At 47.7% G+C, this 17431-nt stretch overlaps 1 protein-coding gene across 3 annotated transcripts in view; it reads left to right on the top strand.

The window, feature by feature from the left end:
* Positions 1-9917: 9917 nt before the first annotated feature.
* Positions 9918-17431, top strand: part of LOC119270543 (7-methyl-GTP pyrophosphatase-like) — an 11201-nt gene continuing 3687 nt past the window's right edge. The window contains exons 1-6 of one of the 3 annotated variants that reach the window (XM_037552562.1): positions 9918-10193; positions 10277-10348; positions 10438-10512; positions 11512-11595; positions 12774-12843; positions 12933-13024. In XM_037552562.1, coding sequence (XP_037408459.1) covers positions 9924-10193; positions 10277-10348; positions 10438-10512; positions 11512-11595; positions 12774-12843; positions 12933-13024 — 663 coding nt within the window. In that variant the 5' untranslated portion in view covers positions 9918-9923. Of the gene's footprint in view, positions 10194-10276; positions 10349-10437; positions 10513-11511; positions 11644-12773; positions 12844-12932; positions 13025-17431 lie in introns of all 3 variants that reach the window. The other 2 variants (XR_005134165.1, XM_037552552.1) reach the window with 2 other exon arrangements.

Below are 17431 nucleotides of genomic sequence, written 5' to 3'. Positions count from 1 at the left end.
AACAGGGCACCATCAAAATCCGTTGAGACGACGCCTTATGAACTATGGTTTGGCAAGAAACCAAAGTTGTCGTTTCTGAAAGTTTGGGGCTGCGATGCTTATGTGAAAAAGCTTCAACCTGATAAGCTCGAACCCAAATCGGAGAAATGTGTCTTCATAGGATATCCAAAGGAAACTATTGGATACACCTTCTATCACAGATCCGAAGGCAAGACTTTTGTTGCTAAATTCGGAAACTTTCTTGAGAAGGAGTTTCTCTCGAAAGAAGTGAGTGGGAGGAAAGTAGAACTTGACGAGGTAACTGTACCTGCTCCCTTGTTGGAAAATAGTACATCACAGAAAATTGTTTCTGCGACACCTACACCAATAAGTGAGGAAGTTAATGATAATGATCATGAAACTTCAGAACAAGATACTACTGAACCTCGTAGATCAACCAGAGTAAGATCCGCACCAGAGTGGTACGGTAATCCAGTTCTGGAAGTCATGCTACTAGATCATGATGAACCTACGAACTATGAAGAAGCGATGGTGAGCCCAGATTCCACAAAGTGGCTTGAAGCCATGAAATCTAAGATGGGATCCATGTATGAGAACAAAGTATGGACTTTGGTTGACTTGCCCGATGATCGGCAAGCAATTGAGAATAAATGGATCTTCAAGAAAAAGACTGACGCTGATGGTAATGTTACTGTCTATAAAGCTCGACTTGTCGCAAAAGGTTTTCGACAAGTTCAAGGGGTTGACTACGATGAGACCTTCTCACCCGTAGCGATGCTTAAGTCTGTCCGAATCATGTTAGCAATTGCTGCATTTTATAATTATGAAATTTGGCAGATGGATGTCAAAACTGCATTCCTGAATGGATTTCTGGAAGAAGAGTTGTATATGATGCAACCAGAAGGTTTTGTTGATCCAAAGGGAGCTAACAAAGTGTGCAAGCTCCTGCGATCCATTTATGGACTGGTGCAAGCCTCTCGGAGTTGGAATAAACGCTTTGATAGTGTGATTAAAGCATTTGGGTTTATACAGACTTTCGGAGAAGCCTCTATTTACAAGAAAGTGAGTGGGAGCTCTGTAGCATTTCTGATATTATATGTGGATGACATATTATTGATTGGAAATGATATAGAATTTCTGGATAGCATAAAGGGATAGTTGAATAAGAGTTTTTCAATGAAAGACCTCGGTGAAGCTGCTTACATATTAGGCATAAAGATCTATAGAGATAGATCAAGACGCTTAATTGGACTTTCACAAAGCACATACCTTGACAAGATTTTGAAGAAGTTCAAAATGGATCAAGCAAAGAAAGGGTTCTTGCCTGTGTTACAAGGTGTGAAGTTGAGTCAGACTCAATGCCCGACCACTGCAGAAGATAGAGAGAAAATGAAAGATGTTCCCTATGCTTCAGCCATAGGCTCTATCATGTATGCAATGTTGTGTACCAGACCTGATGTGTGCCTTGCTATAAGTTTAGCAGGGAGGTACCAAAGTAATCCAGGAGTGGATCACTGGACAGCGGTCAAGAACATCCTGAAATACCTGAAAAGGACTAAGGATATGTTTCTCGTATATGGAGGTGACAAAGAGCTCACCGTAAAAGGTTACGTTGATGCAAGCTTTGACACTGATTCGGACGATTCTAAATCGCAAACCGGATACGTGTTTACATTGAACGGTGGAGCTGTCAGTTGGTGCAGTTCTAAACAAAAGCGTCATAGCGGGATCTACATGTGAAGCGGAGTACATAGCTGCTTCGGAAGCAGCAAACGAAGGAGTCTGGATGAAGGAGTTCATATCCGATCTAGGTGTCATACCTAGTGCATCAGGTCCAATGAAAATCTTTTGGGACAATACTGGTGCAATTGCCTTGGCAAAGGAATCCAGATTTCACAAAAGGACCAAGCACATCAAGAGACGCTTCAACTCCATCCGGGATCTAGTCCAGGTGGGAGACATAGAGATTTGCAAGATACATATGGATCTGAACGTTGCAGACCCGTTGACTAAGCCTCTTCCACGAGCAAAACATGATCAGCACCAAGGCTCCATGGGTGTTAGAATCATTACAGTGTAATCTAGATTATTGACTCTAGTGCAAGTGGGAGACTAAAGGAAATATGCCCTAGAGGCAATAATAAAGTTATTATTTATTTCCTTATAATCATGATAAATGTTTATTATTCATGCTAGAATTGTATTAACCGGAAACATAATACATGTGTGAATAAATAGACAAACAAAGTGTCACTAGTATGCCTCTACTTGACTAGCTCGTTAATCAAAGATGGTTATGTTTCCTAACCATGAACAATGAGTTGTTATTTGATTAACGAGGTCACATCATTAGTTGAATGATCTGATTGACATGACCCATTCCATTAGCTTAGCACCCGATCGTTTAGTATGTTGCTATTGCTTTCTTCATGACTTATACATGTTCCTATAACTATGAGATTATGCAACTCCCGTTTACCGGAGGAACACTTTGGGTACTACCAAACGTCACAACGTAACTGGGTGATTATAAAGGAGTACTACAGGTGTCTCCAATGGTACATGTTGGGTTGGCGTATTTCGAGATTAGGTTTTGTCACTCCGATTGTAGGAGAGGTATCTCTGGGCCCTCTCGGTAATGCACATCACATAAGCCTTGCAAGCATTACAACTAATATGGTAGTTGTGAGATGATGTATTACGGAACGAGTAAAGAGACTTGCCGGTAACGAGATTGAACTAGGTATTGGATACCGACGATCGAATCTCGGGCAAGTAACATACCGATGACAAAGGGAACAACGTATGTTGTTATGCGGTCTGACCGATAAAGATCTTCGTAGAATATGTAGGAGCCAATATGGGCATCCAGGTCCCGCTATTGGTTATTGACCGGAGACGTGTCTCGCTCATGTCTACATTGTTCACGAACCGTAGGGTCCGCACGCTTAACGTTACGATGACAGTTATTATGAGTTTATGCATTTTTGATGTATCGAAGGTTGTTCGGAGTCCCGGATGTGATCACGTACATGACGAGGAGTCTCGAAATGGTCGAGACATAAAGATTGATATATTGGAAGCCTATGTTTGGACATCGGAAGTGTTCCGGGTGAAATCAGGATTTTATCGGATTACCTGGAGGTTACCGGAACCCCCCGGGAGTCATATGGGCCTTATTGGGCCTTAGTGGAAAGGTGAAAGGGCTGCCCATAAGGGCTGCGCACCTCCCCCCTCCCCTAGTCCTATTAGGACTAGGAGAGGTGGCCGGCCACCCCTCTCCCTCTTTCCCCCTTGGGAATCCTAGTTGGAATAGGATTGGGGGGGGGAGTCCTACTCCCGGTAGGAGTAGGACTCCTCCTACGCCTCCATAGAGTTGGCCGCACCCCTCCCCCTTGGCTCCTTTATATACGGAGGCAGGGGGCACCTCTAGACACAAGTTGATCATTGAGATCGTTCCTTAGCCGTGTGCGGTGCCCCTTACCATCATATTCCACCTCGATCATATCGTTGTAGTGCTTAGGCGAAGCCCTGCATCGGTAATACATCAAGATCGTCACCACGCCGTCGTGCTGACAGAACTCCTCCCCGAAGCTTTGCTGGATTGGAGCCCGGGGATCGTCATCGAGCTGTACGTGTGCTAAGAACTCGGAGGTGCCGGAGTGACGGTGCTTGGATCGGTCGGATCGGGAAGAAGACGTACGACTACTTCCTCTACGTTGTGTCAACGCTTCCGTTGCGATCTACAAGGGTACGTAGATCATACTCTCCCCTCGTTTCTATGCATCACCATGATCTTGCGTGTGCGTAGGAATTTTTTTTAAATTACTACGTTCCCCAACACAGAAATGATAACTTTGAGGTCGTTTCGTACTCTATAATAATCTCTTCGTTTGATCTCCGCTATTAGTGACTTTGGAGTGACTCTTTGTTGCATGAATAATCTCTTCGTTTGTTCTCCGCTATTAGTGACTTTGGAGTGACTCTTTTTTGCATGTTGAGGGATTGTTATATGATCCAATTATGTTATTATTGTTGAGAGAACTTGCACTAGTGGAAGTATGAGCCCTAGGCCTTATTTCGAAGCATTGCAATACCGTTTTCGCTCACTTTTATCATTAGTTACCTTGATGTTTTTATAATTTCAGATTACAAAAACCTATATCTACCATCCATATTGCACTTTTATCATCATCTCTTCGCCAAACTAGTGCACCTATACAATTTACCATTGTATTGGGTATGTTGGGGACACAAGAAACTCTTTGTTATTTGGTTGCAGGGTTGTTTGAGAGAGACCATCTTCATCCTATGCCTCCCACGGATTGATAAACCTTAGGTCATCCACTTGAGAGAAATTTGCTACTGTCCTACAAACCTCTGCACTTGGAGGTCCAACAACGTCTACAAGAAGAAGGTTGTGTAGTAGACATCAATCGTCGGGCGGCGAAATCCTCCAGCTCCTTCTTCAATTCCTCACGACTTTGCTTGAAAGCAGCCACAGATTCCTCCACCTCCTACTCGCGCTCGATCCGGAGCTTCCTCAAGCCACCCATCAGTTCCTCAATGACCGCTTTCAGCATCATCTCCGAGGCACTGCTCTGCTCATGCAGCATCTTCCAGCCGGTGGCCTCCTCCTCCTTCTCGGTGACCAAATTGAGGAGCTTCGCATTGTCATTCATGAGTTGCTCGACGAGGTCGATTTCCTTGTCAACCGAGGCATCGCTGATCTTGAACAGCTTCATCAAGCCGTCGACCAGCTCCTGCTGCGTAGTGACGCCAGTGAGAATGTCGTCGTCACCAGCGAAGGACTTCAGGAATGCTAGCTCGTCATGATGGCCGACGCTGTGAATGCGCTTGTGAGAGCCCTCGCGTGCCCGTGAGAGCTCGTTCGAGGGCTCCGCGATGCGCCCGGACATCTCTACTGTGGCTGCGGCTTCGCGGCGGGACATCTCTAGTGCTTCCGTGACCTTGGTCTTTGCTGCCTGGTTATATGTCCACCCTAAACTCCTCCTACCGGTCATGGCAGAACGACCTAATAGAGAAAACCAGTTTTATGGGTGATGAGGAGAGGAACCGTGAAGTAATTTTTGAGTGGGTAGTTTATATAGCCCGGTGCTAAGTGTGAACACATATTAGTTTGATAGGTGTGAACAGATTTGCAATTACTTATTGCGTTGTAATCAGCAATGTGATGAGAAACAAGGTCAAAATTTATTGATGGCAGAAGGTTGACCACGTGGTTGCTCGCCGTTGAGGCGGCCGCGGCGCGCTCCGCTCTAGCGTCCCTGCGCGCGCTCTGCTCGCCGTTGAGGCAAAGTTATAATGACAACTGTTAATAATTCTTAATAATTGTCTTACGTATTTAGAATAATTTAAAATGCCAAATGCGGCAAGGCCCAGAACACTCACGACCTACATATGCATACAATTATAATAAAATATAAGCTAAAAGGCTGAGTTGGCGGCCTTCCGACGATGGTCTTCTCGGACTCCATGATCAGCATAGCACCCTTGCGACCGTTCACTCTGAGTGTCCCGACCCGCCTCCGCCTATGGAGCTGCTGGCGCTGGGAGGCTCTTGGGGCTGCTGGGCCTCTTCCAGAAGAGCTTGACAGCGTGCAATCGCGCGCATGACAACTCCGTGGAACCGCTCCATTTCCATGTCTCTGGCCTGGTAGCAAATTCCGTCGATCAACTGCATCCTCAATATATCACATTGGCGATGTTCTACTTCGTTAGGGACGTCAACTCCGCCAAGGATGCGCTCAAGCCTGGCCACCACATCATCGGGATCAAGGTTGACACGGCCGCCGCGGGCAATGATGAAGCCGTAGGTTGCCTTTATCTTGACTGAATCACCGAGGTCCTCTACCCATTCCTTATGGGGCATCAGGCTCTCGATGAGCACTGGTGACGGCGGCTCTTCGGGTGGGTCGTCGATCATGCCGCCGAGAAGCTCTGGATCTTTTGCACGGTGGATGGCAGACTTCTCATCACACCTCCTCTGCAATATGTCGATTGTGCTCCCAAGGACTGTGACGCCGATATCGCTGCCGATGGGCCATGGTGCCTGTACCGGTCGATGAAGCTCTTGCTCCCCGACCTGCTCCGGCTCATTCTCCTCGCCAAAGATATAAAGCAGGTAGGCGTCGACGTCGAAGCTTTGGTCATTGCCTGACATGCTTGGAATACCTAATGGTAGATGGGTGAGGACTAGATCTTCACAGAGTGTCACGGCGGTGCATTGCCGCCTAGGTTATATGCAGCAAGCCGTTAGCTGGTGGCGGGAAACCGGTGAGGGAATAGGCGTGGATTTTACAATTCATCCATGTGGAGCGCGGGAAGCATTCACTGGAGCACGGGAAGACTAAGTGGAGCACACACACAACCCGAATACCGTATCCGATGCCACGTGTTATTTATCACACAAGTGTTAACATAAGGAAACATATGTGTAACTTACTAATCATCGCACACGAGTACTCGCAGACGCATTGTGTGCGGTACTCCTAGTCACCGCAAGAAACTAGTTTGCATTTTTCAAAGTTTTTTGTACACATAGAATCGCACATGAACTAACTGTATTAACCGTCTGTGTTGTAATTTCTCATCTCAAACAGTTCATCCGAGTCGGCTGTTTGCCATGTATCACACACATCTTGTTAAGTTGAACCATTTCTATTGCGTTCGCTAATCGAAGACAGTTCGTCCGAGTGAACCGTATGCCCTATATCACACACACCTTGATCTGACTAACCGTTTATGTTGCACTCCCTAATAGCAAACGGTTCATCGGAGAGAACTGTATGCCATATATCGCACACACATTGATATGGCTGCCCGTTTTTGTTGTTCCGCCTCATCGCAAACAGTTCGAATGGGTTAACCGTGTGGCCTGAATCGCACACGCAACTAAAATCTGAACCGTGTTTGATGCATCCTCCATCGCAAACGTTTTGCACCTTTTTTGACGGTTTTCATACACCACTGTTTGCGATTATTGCATCGCACACAGTTTTTCGAAGGGTCTCTGATCGTAGTGTCGCGTTAGCAGCATCCTGCAGTAGTGTTGGGGAAGGCTAGAGATCAAGATTCTTGTGGTTGGATTGGAATGTCTTGGTCTCAACACATGAGTAGGTGGTTCTCTCTCAGAAAATGAGTAGTGGAAGTGTAGGCACGTTCTGATGGCTCTCTCCATAAATGGAGGAAGGGTGGAGGGGTATATATAGCCTCCACACAAAATCTAACCGTTATACACAATTTACCAAACTCGGTGGGACCGAATAGTGAAATTCGGTCAGACCGATTTAGTTCAAAATGTGAATGTTAGGCATTTCGGTGGGACGGACATGATCAACTCGATGGAACCGATTTTTTAGGGTTAGGGCATAACTTGGTCTCGGTGAGACCGATTTCGGTAATAGGCAAAACAGAGAGTTGGTCAGGCAAACTCGGTGGGACCAATCGCTCATTTCGGTGAGACCGAAGTGTTACGAAAAGGAAACAGAGAGTTTGCATTGAGAACTCGGTGGGACCGATCGCTCATCTTGGTTAGATCGAAATGTTACGAAGGGAAATAGAGAGTTTCCAATCCCATCTCGGTGAGACCGAGATCCCTATCGGTGAGACCAAACTGGTTAGGATTTCTGGCTATGGCTATGTCAAGTGAACTCGGTGGCGCCGGATAGATCAAATTGATGGGGGCGAGTTTGACTTTTGGTTTGGGACAAATGTGGGAATGAGAAAGTGGTTGAGGGCTTTTGGAGCATATCACTGAGCATTTTGAGCAAGCAAGCCATTTAGCAACACCTCATCCCCTTTTAATAGTATTGGCTTTTCCTATGGACTCAATGTGATCTTGGATCACTAAAATGAAAATGTAGAGTCTTGAGCTTGTGCCAATATGTGTCCTTGGCATTTTGAGGAGTCCACATCTCTAGTCCATGACATGCCAATCATTGAACTTTCTGAAAAGATTATCTTGAATGGATATTAGTTCAATGAGCTATATGTTGTTAAGAATTACCAAAACCACCCAGGGATTAGTTGCACTTTCACCATCTCTTATGACACCCATCGTGTTACCAAAGCCACCTCCCATCATGTTTATGAAGCCGCCAAATTCTCCTCCCATGCCACCTTTCCTCCTATCATGCCGCTACCCATGCCACTCATTCCTCCTCCCATGCCGCTATCCATGACACTCATTCCTCCTACCATGCTACCCATCAAGTTCCTCATGGTCTTCTTTGCTAGCATTTCGTCGCGACAGAGCTCAACATATGCTTTTTGGCTTCGCTCGAGACCACTTGTGTTCATGAAAATAAATTTTCCCTCTTTCTCCTCCACCACCTTTTATTTCTTCGGCCGCCACCTTCCTCTCCTCTAGCTCCACCTTATGATCCTCGGTCGCTGTCCTCTTCTCCTCAGTTGTTGCTTTCTGCTGCTCGCCCTCTCCTCCATTTCTTTCAATTTCAAGAGTATTTTTTCTTCGCATGCTCTTTTCTCGCAATGACAATGTCTTCAAATTCTTCTTTAAGATCATTGTCTCTAGCCTTTGATCCATTTTGTTTCCTTCCATTGGGCATGTGTGTTTTGGCAACTGAGTGAGGAGGGGAGGAGGAACCGAGTGAGGAGTGGGGCTCCTCCCCTCCTCACCACCATCATCGTCATCATCGTCGTCATCACAATCAACAACCAGGCTCTTCCTCCTAGGTACTTCAAAAGCTTCCCGATTCCTCCAGTTCTCCCCATCCTCGAGCTCTTTGTAAGAAAGTTGGAAAGTAAACGGTTTTCTTTATTCTTATTCTTATCCTCGTTCTTCGCTCTTTCTTGGAAGAAACCTTGAGCAAGCATGAGCTACATAAACAATAAGAAACTCAGTTAATTAGGAACATATGCATACTTAGAGAAAGCATTCAAATGTAGCAAGCAATTACCATGTCCGTTCAATGCAACCACTTGGATTCATACGATCAACATTGGCCAAGCAACCCGCACATTTTTTACATTGACGCTTATAGTGGACCACCGGTGACGAATAGAATCCAGCGACCGATAATGACTGCTTGTGTTCTTAATCAAAAAAATTCTTTGATGCACTTTCAATATGTGCTAGCCGATTGGTCGCTTCCGATGGAGGCATCGATAGAGACTCGCTTCTAAGCCATACATTTCAACATATCTTTGGTGTTCAAATAGTTTGTGATTATTCCTTTCAAAATCCCAACAAAACCCTCGTCTTCCATGTCAAGATTATCATCACCGTATGACATATCATATTCGTGGGATGGAAAATCTTGAGAAACAAAATCTTTATTCACAACATTTGTCAAGTGCATAAATGTATCATTATCAACACTATAAATGCACACACACAATCTCACATTCTATTGATACCAACATGACAAAAGAACAGTAAAAAAGAAGAAGAATTCGTTATACCTTTGTGACATTTCATCGAAAAAGTTGAAGACGGTGGCGGCAGGCGTCGACGGCTCCTTCTCCACGGTCGGGACGTGAGGTGGTGCAGGAGGAGGCGCGTCAACTGTACCAGCAACAACAACTCCAGGCGACGACAGCAACGAAGCACCAGCACCAGCCGCGGCCGCCTTTATCTTCTTCGCCTGGGACGAAACCACGACAGGGTCGCGCGGCGGCTACTTCGAGCCGCCACCATGTGGTTTGGCTGCGGGAGCCTTCTTCTTCGCCGGCACTTCTATTGAAGATGCTTTTAGGAGCCGAAGAGGAATCACTTAAAACTTGAGAATCAGTTTAAGGGACTATAATTTATGCGTTCGGTCAAAGATGCTCTAATTTGAGTAGGGATGTTTGGGCTCATTTTGGAGACCTCAGAGATAAGTACCCAGTTTTAGGTCATACTCGTATATGGGACTTCTTTCATATGCGACAGAATCAAAATGTCGCGTACAAAATTTCTTTCTTCCACGTTGAATTTATTACTGACTGGACAGAGAAAAATGCAATCTTCCCACCGTCCCTGCAATCTCCTATGCCCGGTGGCGCCATATGCGGCCGCCGCACCCCGTCTTCAACAGCGGCCGCCGCATCTTCTCGGAACCAAGCGCCTCCTCTCCCCTCCGCGCCGCCACTCTGAAGCCCGCCTTCTCTCCGGCATGACCCCAATGGCCACATCCTCCTCCCCCACCGCGAACCCCCAGCCATTCAAGGTCCGGCTCACGGTTAACAAGCCCTTTCGTTAGGTTCACCGCTAGTCTGAGTGCGTGACCTGTGTTGAATGAAATTGTCCCAGTTGATCCTGGGGTCTTCGTCAGTGGCCAGGAAGAACATCCTGAACGAGATGGGGTTCGAGTTCCAAGTCATGGTGGGTTGGGCTGTCATTTATAGTTTTTCTTTTTTCCCTTAAATTTTCTTGGAGCTATTCCTTGATTGGATTGGGTTTCATGGTTTCAGACCGCGGACATCGACGAGAGGAGCATAAGAAGGGAGGATCCGGATGAGCTAGTCATGCTTCTTGCGGAGGCCAAGGTAGAATCTTTCCCCATTTTTTTCTTCTATTCGTAACAAAAATGGTTTCTAGTTCCTGTTGCGTCTCAGCTTCATTCTTTGTTTTTTTCTTTAGAAAAGGAAAGCTTCATTCTTAGCACGAGAGTGGCTTTAGATTAGTTTCCGCTGTGATACTACCTTCTACAGTTAAGTAGCAATTGCGTTGCTTGTTCTTTAAAAAGACTGCATTGCTGACACAAACATTAGTGTATTTTTCGCTTTCCGAAGAATGTGAAGAATTTATGTTGCTAATCAATATCTGGATAAGCTTATTGGGCCACAGTACTTTAACTAAAGAAACCATGGTAGCTTCAATGAGATATGCAGATAATCCTAGAGTTATATTATTGTCAGTTTTAATTTAGTTATACACTTATCATTGGAGTATAAATAGAAATAAACATAATTGGTGAATTCCTGCTGGGTTCCACATGTGTATGTGCCTGGTGGTCTGTTCATATCCATTTATCTACCTTTCAGGGCCAGCCGACAAATATGCCGGGCCCAGGGGCAAAAGACGACACCAAGGGGCCCTGTTGACACACAAAAACTTGAAATATTGTGTATTTCAAAAGCAACAGCAAATATCCAGTACATAGCATAGATCGATGATCTTTGAACTCTAAAACTGACACTCAAACTGTTTATCGATCAAGAGAACTACATCATGAATTCATGATGGTAAGGAAACAATGTAGCTCCACAAAAGATCACTTTCTTGGGCCTATGGTAAGACTATACTAGTACTACTATAAAAGTATTACCTGGGCCGAGGCCCCTGCGTCTCACGGGCTCAGGGTGATGGCCCCGTTGCCCTGGTCTATGGGCCCACACTGCTACATTTTAATCTCAAAAAGAAAAGGAAATGCTGGATTTCTAGTCATAAATATCAAGAGCAAGCGTTGATCTTCTGCATAGATTTTGTTTATGTTCTGACATTTTCTTTCCTTACTGGAATTAACCATTTTATGCATATTTCAGGCTGATGCTATCATGTCTAGAATGAACATTTCCGATTACCAGAAGGAAGGCGACCAACCAACACTCCTGATCACCTCTGACATAGTATGTGTCAGTTACCTATGTGCTACTGGTTTATACAGAACTTGGATGGTATATCTATAATACATAATTATGTTGTAATTATGTCTATGCCACATTGTGGCTTCTCTTTGTTCTTTACATAACTTGAAGTTCCATGGATTCTACTTTAATGTTGGCTACTTCTGGTAGCATGAGGATGGTCATTCCATATGCATACATATACGCTAATGTGATATCACCAAATGCAAATGGTGTACTCAATACTTCTTTTCAGTTTTAGATATATAATTTTTAGTTCGTAAAGTTTTTAAAAAATAAGACCTGTCATATTGAAAATTTAGTAGGGAAAAGTCCTTCGTGTAATAATCGTCAGTTTAATTAGAGAATTATGATATTGTATTTCTTCTCCTCCTTCAATCTGGTTCATCATTTTTTTCTTCCTCTTTTTGGGGGAACGCTGCTAGTTAAACAACACATGTACTTATGTACTTAACACCACTCAACTTTATTGACCTAAATCTGCTGTATCCTAGGCTCGCGACAACATTGACAAGTTCATTTATGCATTATCTTTTTTATTTATTTAGAGACTGTTTTGGCTAGATTCATATCTCATTAGTTTGAATTGAACATTGGTTGCTACTCAAGATTTAATTGGATTGTACTTTGCTTCTCGATTGTTTAACTCCACTGATGGATAAGTTCTCAGTTTAGAGGAAGTAATCTAAATAATTTCACTTGACTATCTCATAAATGAACTTGGTGAGGCGAGATTTACTTGACCATGTCTTGGGAAAGTTCTAGCAAAAAGAGATGGGGATTATGCAGATCATAACCCATAGGTGTCTCAGCAGCCTACATGGAACGCAGATGCGCATACCAGAGAGGCAGAGTGAGCTAAACTGGCAATAATGTCTCAACATGATCTGTTATACTTTTCTATTTATAATGGAGCATTTGGCTAGTGAAGGAATAATCTATTGATAGATGCGTTATTTAGCAGTGTAAAGTTAAGTTCAATGGTAATGATGCATAATCTAACTAGGTCATGTGTTCACATTCTCTTAGGGATGTTTTCTTTCTTTTACGGGCTTTAGGATTGTGTGGTTGAACATATGTACCTCATCTATGGTTTTACTAAATTATCAGTCTTTGCATTATATATTTATATTACATACTGAATGGTAGTTGACTTTTAGGTGGTTGTCCATGAAGGGATTATTAGAGAAAAGCCAAGCAGCAAAGAAGAAGCACGCCAATTCCTGAAAGGTTTTGTCCAATGCCCGTTGTCCAGGCACATTGTCTCTGATTGCCCTTTGTGTATATGTATTTATTAGTTGAACCACTATATTTACCAGGTTATTCTGGTGGGCATGTGTCAACTGTGGGTGGTGTGGTTGTAACTAATCTTACAACTGGCAAGAAGCTTGGCAGTTTAGACAAAGCTGAGGTAGAGCACTCTTCTAACTAATCCATCAAATTAATTCCTGTTAGAATATTTTTTTTCGGGAAAACGCAGAGGACTTGCGTTTCATTGCATTGGTAAGATAGAGAGTTATTTACAATCCTCCTAAGAGGCAAAGTTCATGCCGGAGCAGAAGAAACTAGTGTACATCCCAGGTGGTGGGTAAGATGACCCGTAAGCCACGAGCACCAGCTCGTGCCCATTGCTCGGCCTCGTCCTTGATCCTAGAGACCAGGACTGGGACAAGAGGTTGGGCATTGTTGAAGATGCATTCGTTGCGCTGCTTCCAAATCATCCACGGCGTCAGGAGGGCAATGAAGGCGAGACCCTTGCGCATCGGTGTAGGCGTGTTTTGCTTGGCGTGGAGCCACCAGTCCATGAGAGTCTCCTCCTGATTTGGCCCTGCGATTGTCATCCTTAGCCAAGCTAGGATCTCATGCCAGGTTTGCTTGGCGAAAGCGCACTCCAGGAGCAGGTGTCGCATCGTCTCTGGCGCCTGGTCGCAAAGCGGGCACCGGGGCTGGTGCTGGAGGCCACGACGGGCGAGGCGGTCCGCAGTCCAGCACCTATCAAGGTTGGCTAGCCAGTGGAAAATTTTGACACGTGGGGGCGCCCAGCTTTTCCAGATGAGCTTCCAGGAGAAGCAAGTTGTGGATCCTTGGAAAGTGGCAAGGTAGCAGGAGCGTGCTGTATAGGTGCCAGAGGTAGTCCACTTCCAGACAAGCTGGTCGGGGGCATCCGAGAGTAAGAAGTGCTCAATCGCCTGCCAGACTTGCACATATTGGCCAATCTCGTTGATCCCTATAGTCCCCTGTATGTCGCTCGCCCAGCTGTTGCCCTGTATACCATGAGCGACGGTTCGAGTCTTGCAGCGGCGCTTGGGGACGCAGTTGTACAGGGCTGGGGCCATTTGATTGATGGACTGCCCATTTATCCAGCGGTCCTCCCAGAAAAGAGCAGTCTGGCCATTTCCAATGGTCATCGTGGTGGAGGCAAAGAAGAGTGCTCTCTCCTCGGCAGAGAACTGCAGGTCCAGGCCATGCCACGCGCGCTCATGATTAGTGCGGGAGTACCAGAGCCATCGTAGTCTCAGGGCGAGGCCAGCGCGCTCGAGGTCCTGGACTCCGAGTCCACCAAGCGAGGTGGGCCGGCAGATGCGTCGCCAGTTGACATGACAGTGACCCCCGTTAGCTGCAGCGCGACCGGCCCAAAGAAAGCCACGCTGGATCTTCTCAATTTGGCGCAGAGTCTTTTTTGGTGGTGCAAAGGCGAGGAGCTGGTGTACTGGAATGGCACCCAGAACAGATTTGACAAGTGCGAGGCGCCCAGGCTTGGTCATCAGATCAGCCTTCCAGGTAGGGAGCCTTCCAGCGATCCCATCAACTAGCGGCTGTAGCTGGGCAGCAGTGGGCCGCCGTATCGTGAGGGGGATCCCGAGGTAGGTGATCGGTAGCTCAGCAATGGGGCAGCCGAGGTGTACAAGCACGCCTGTGGCCTCATCCATGTCACAGTGCAGCAGCGAGGCGGAGCTCTTAGTGTAGTTCACACGCAGGCCAGAGGCGTGGCCAAAGAGCTCCAAAATCTCCCGCATAGCCATGATGTCGCTCGACGTACAGTGGCAAAAGAGCACCACGTCGTCCGCGTATAGGGATACTGCTGGGATCGAGCGCCTAGGGTGCAGCTGGGCCATAATGCCGAGGTCGATCGCGCGCTTGATGAGCCTTCCCAAGGTGTCGACGGCGAGGACGAACAGTTGTGGGGACATTGGGTCCCCCTGGCGGAGTCCCTGTAGGTGCCAAATAGGCAGGCCTGGCTCGCCATTCATCAGGACACGCGTGCTCGCCGAAGAGAGGAGGATAGCGATCCACTCCAAGAATCTGTTTCCGAATCCATGTTGGCGTAGTACCTCAAAAAGGAAGGGCCAGGCCAGGGAATCAAAGGCGCGTGTGAGGTCCAGTTTGAGCAGCACTCGCGGGGCACCCAGCTGGTGTAGTAGTCGAGCTGATTGTTTGACTAGGATGAAGTTGTCATGCAAACTTCTGCCGGTGATGAATGCGTTTTGGCACGGGCTGACAAGGCGGTCCAGCTTAGGGGCGAGGCGCAAAGAAAGGACTTTGGCGAAGATCTTGGCCACCAGGTGTATGAGGCTGATGGGCCGGTAGTCGTTGAGCGAGCTGGCGTCCGCGCGCTTCGGGAGCAGGATGATGAGTGCCTGGTTGAGGCTGCAGAAGCCACGGCCTCTCATGTTGTAGAGCTTCTGGAAGACGTCAACAAAATCTTGTCGAACCGTGCTCCAACAAGCTCGCAGGAATTCTGCGGTGAAGCCGTCGGGTCCTGGTGCTTTGTGCGCGGGTAGGCGTTTGATAGCCTCCCAGATTTCCTCAGCGCAGAAGGGAGCGTCGAGGTCGTCAAGCTCACTGGGAGTGATAAGCGTAGACAGGTCCAGCGAGCAATCTCTGTTGGTGGCTGTGCCCAGGAGCGCGTCATAGTGTTTGAATGCTGCCTCTGCCATGCTCCCCTGCTCGGATATGACCTGGCCGTCCATGGTGAGGCTAGAGATCCTGTTCTTCTGCCGGCGAAACGAGCATTGCCGGTGGAAGAAATTGGTGTTGGCGTCGCCGTCCTTTAAATTGGCAACGCGAGCGCGTTGGCGGGCGAAGGTACGTTCCATGGATGCCAGCCCAAGATAGGAGATCTTTAGCTGTTTGCGGAGCCAATCTTCATGTGGTGTCAACATTCGGTCTTCCTGGGCCTTGTCGAAGCGCGAGATGAGCTCACGCGAGATGGCCATCCTATCTCTGATGTTCCCAATGGATCGGGAGCTCCAGCTCGTTAGCTTGCGGGCTGTGGCTTGCATGCGGATCATCAAGCGACGTAAGGGGTCAGCGTCGTGGACAGAACTCCAGGCCTCAGTCACCGCCTCATGAAAGCCATCCATGCGCAGCCATATGTCCTCAAAGTGGAATCGGCGATGCGTAGCCGGCACTGGGGTACAATCTAACAGCAACGGGCTGTGGTCTGAGACCACCGAGGCCAGGCATGTAAGGTTGCAAGCGTCGTGGGCGTCCTCCCAGTCAGGGGTGCAGAACACTCGATCAAGATGCACCAGGGTAGGCGGGGACTGCTCGTTCGACCAGGTGTACCGGCGGCCGTTGAGGTAAACCTCCTTCAACGTTAGGTCGTTAAGGACTCTACGGAATCTCCCCGTCATGCGCCTATTCAGATTGCCGTTGCTCTTGTCCTCGTCGCGGTAGATTAGGTTGAAATCCCCGCAAAGCATCCATGGTCCATGGCAGGCACTGTGGATGTCGCGCAGCTCCTGGAGGAACGCGATTTTAGTGGCGGCGTCCTACGGCCCGTAGACCACCGTCAACCACCACGGGGTGGCCGAACCCATGGCAACTTTGGCTGTAAGCGTGTTCACAGAGAACTCCGGGTCCGTGATATTCATGGCCTTACTTTTCCAGGCTAGAAGGATGCCGCCTCGGGTGCCGTTCGCGGGGAGGTAGACATAGCCATCAAACTCAGAGCCTAGTGTGTCAAGAATCACCGACGAGCAAATAAGGGCCATCTTTGTTTCCTGAAGGCAAACAATGGCTGCACTGGTGGTGTCAATCAGTGATCTAATGGCGAACCGCCTAGCGCGAGTGTTCAAGCCACGAACGTTCCAAACCACAATCTTTGGGCCGTGATCCATAACAGGAATGGTCGACGGGAAAGAAAGAGGTGCGGCTAGCGCTAAGACTCGCAAGCCGCAGCGCTGCCCGTGGAGATCACCGGGGAGGGAAGCTCAGCAGGGAGCTCGCGACCGACAAGCGCGGCGATGGCTGACAGGACGGAGAACGGGAAAGGCGCGGCGAAGATGCCATCATACGTCTTCATCTCTGCGGCTGTGATTTTCTGATCAATGCCAATGATCCCGAGAGTCCGCAGTATCTGGACGTGCGCCCTCCGTTTGGCCGTGGGTGGCGCCGCCGTAGGCGAGGATGCAGCACGAGCCGAGCGGCCGCGGCGTGGGGTGAAGTTGAGAGGGCGACGTGGCTTTTTCCCTGGCACGGGCATCACGGCTCCAATCTGCTTTGTGGCGGCCGTCAGAAAGTCACCGAGCGTCCAAGATCGGCCAGAGTTGGCGCGGTTTGTGGAGCGGCGCAGGGTGACCGGCGGAGAGGCGAATCGACCTGGAGTGGAATGCGGCAGTGCATGGTCAGCCGGCACCGTTCCTCGGTCGCCCAAATTGGGCCCAGCCAGTGGCGATGCGAGTCTCGGCGGCGACTCATCCTGGCCCGTGGCAGCCGCTGGCGATGTGGGCCTTTGGAGGATCCAGAGAGGCTGGTCGTCCAGTGGCGCTGACCCAATTATTAATTCAGGCCCATTATGGTTGCATGGAGGCAT

Source organism: Triticum dicoccoides, chromosome 1A, assembly GCF_002162155.2.
Source record: "Triticum dicoccoides isolate Atlit2015 ecotype Zavitan chromosome 1A, WEW_v2.0, whole genome shotgun sequence".
In the NCBI taxonomy this organism is placed as follows: Eukaryota; Viridiplantae; Streptophyta; class Magnoliopsida; order Poales; family Poaceae; genus Triticum; species Triticum dicoccoides.
Note: the sequence above shows the minus strand (reverse complement) of the source record. Positions and strands in the feature narration are given on the sequence as shown.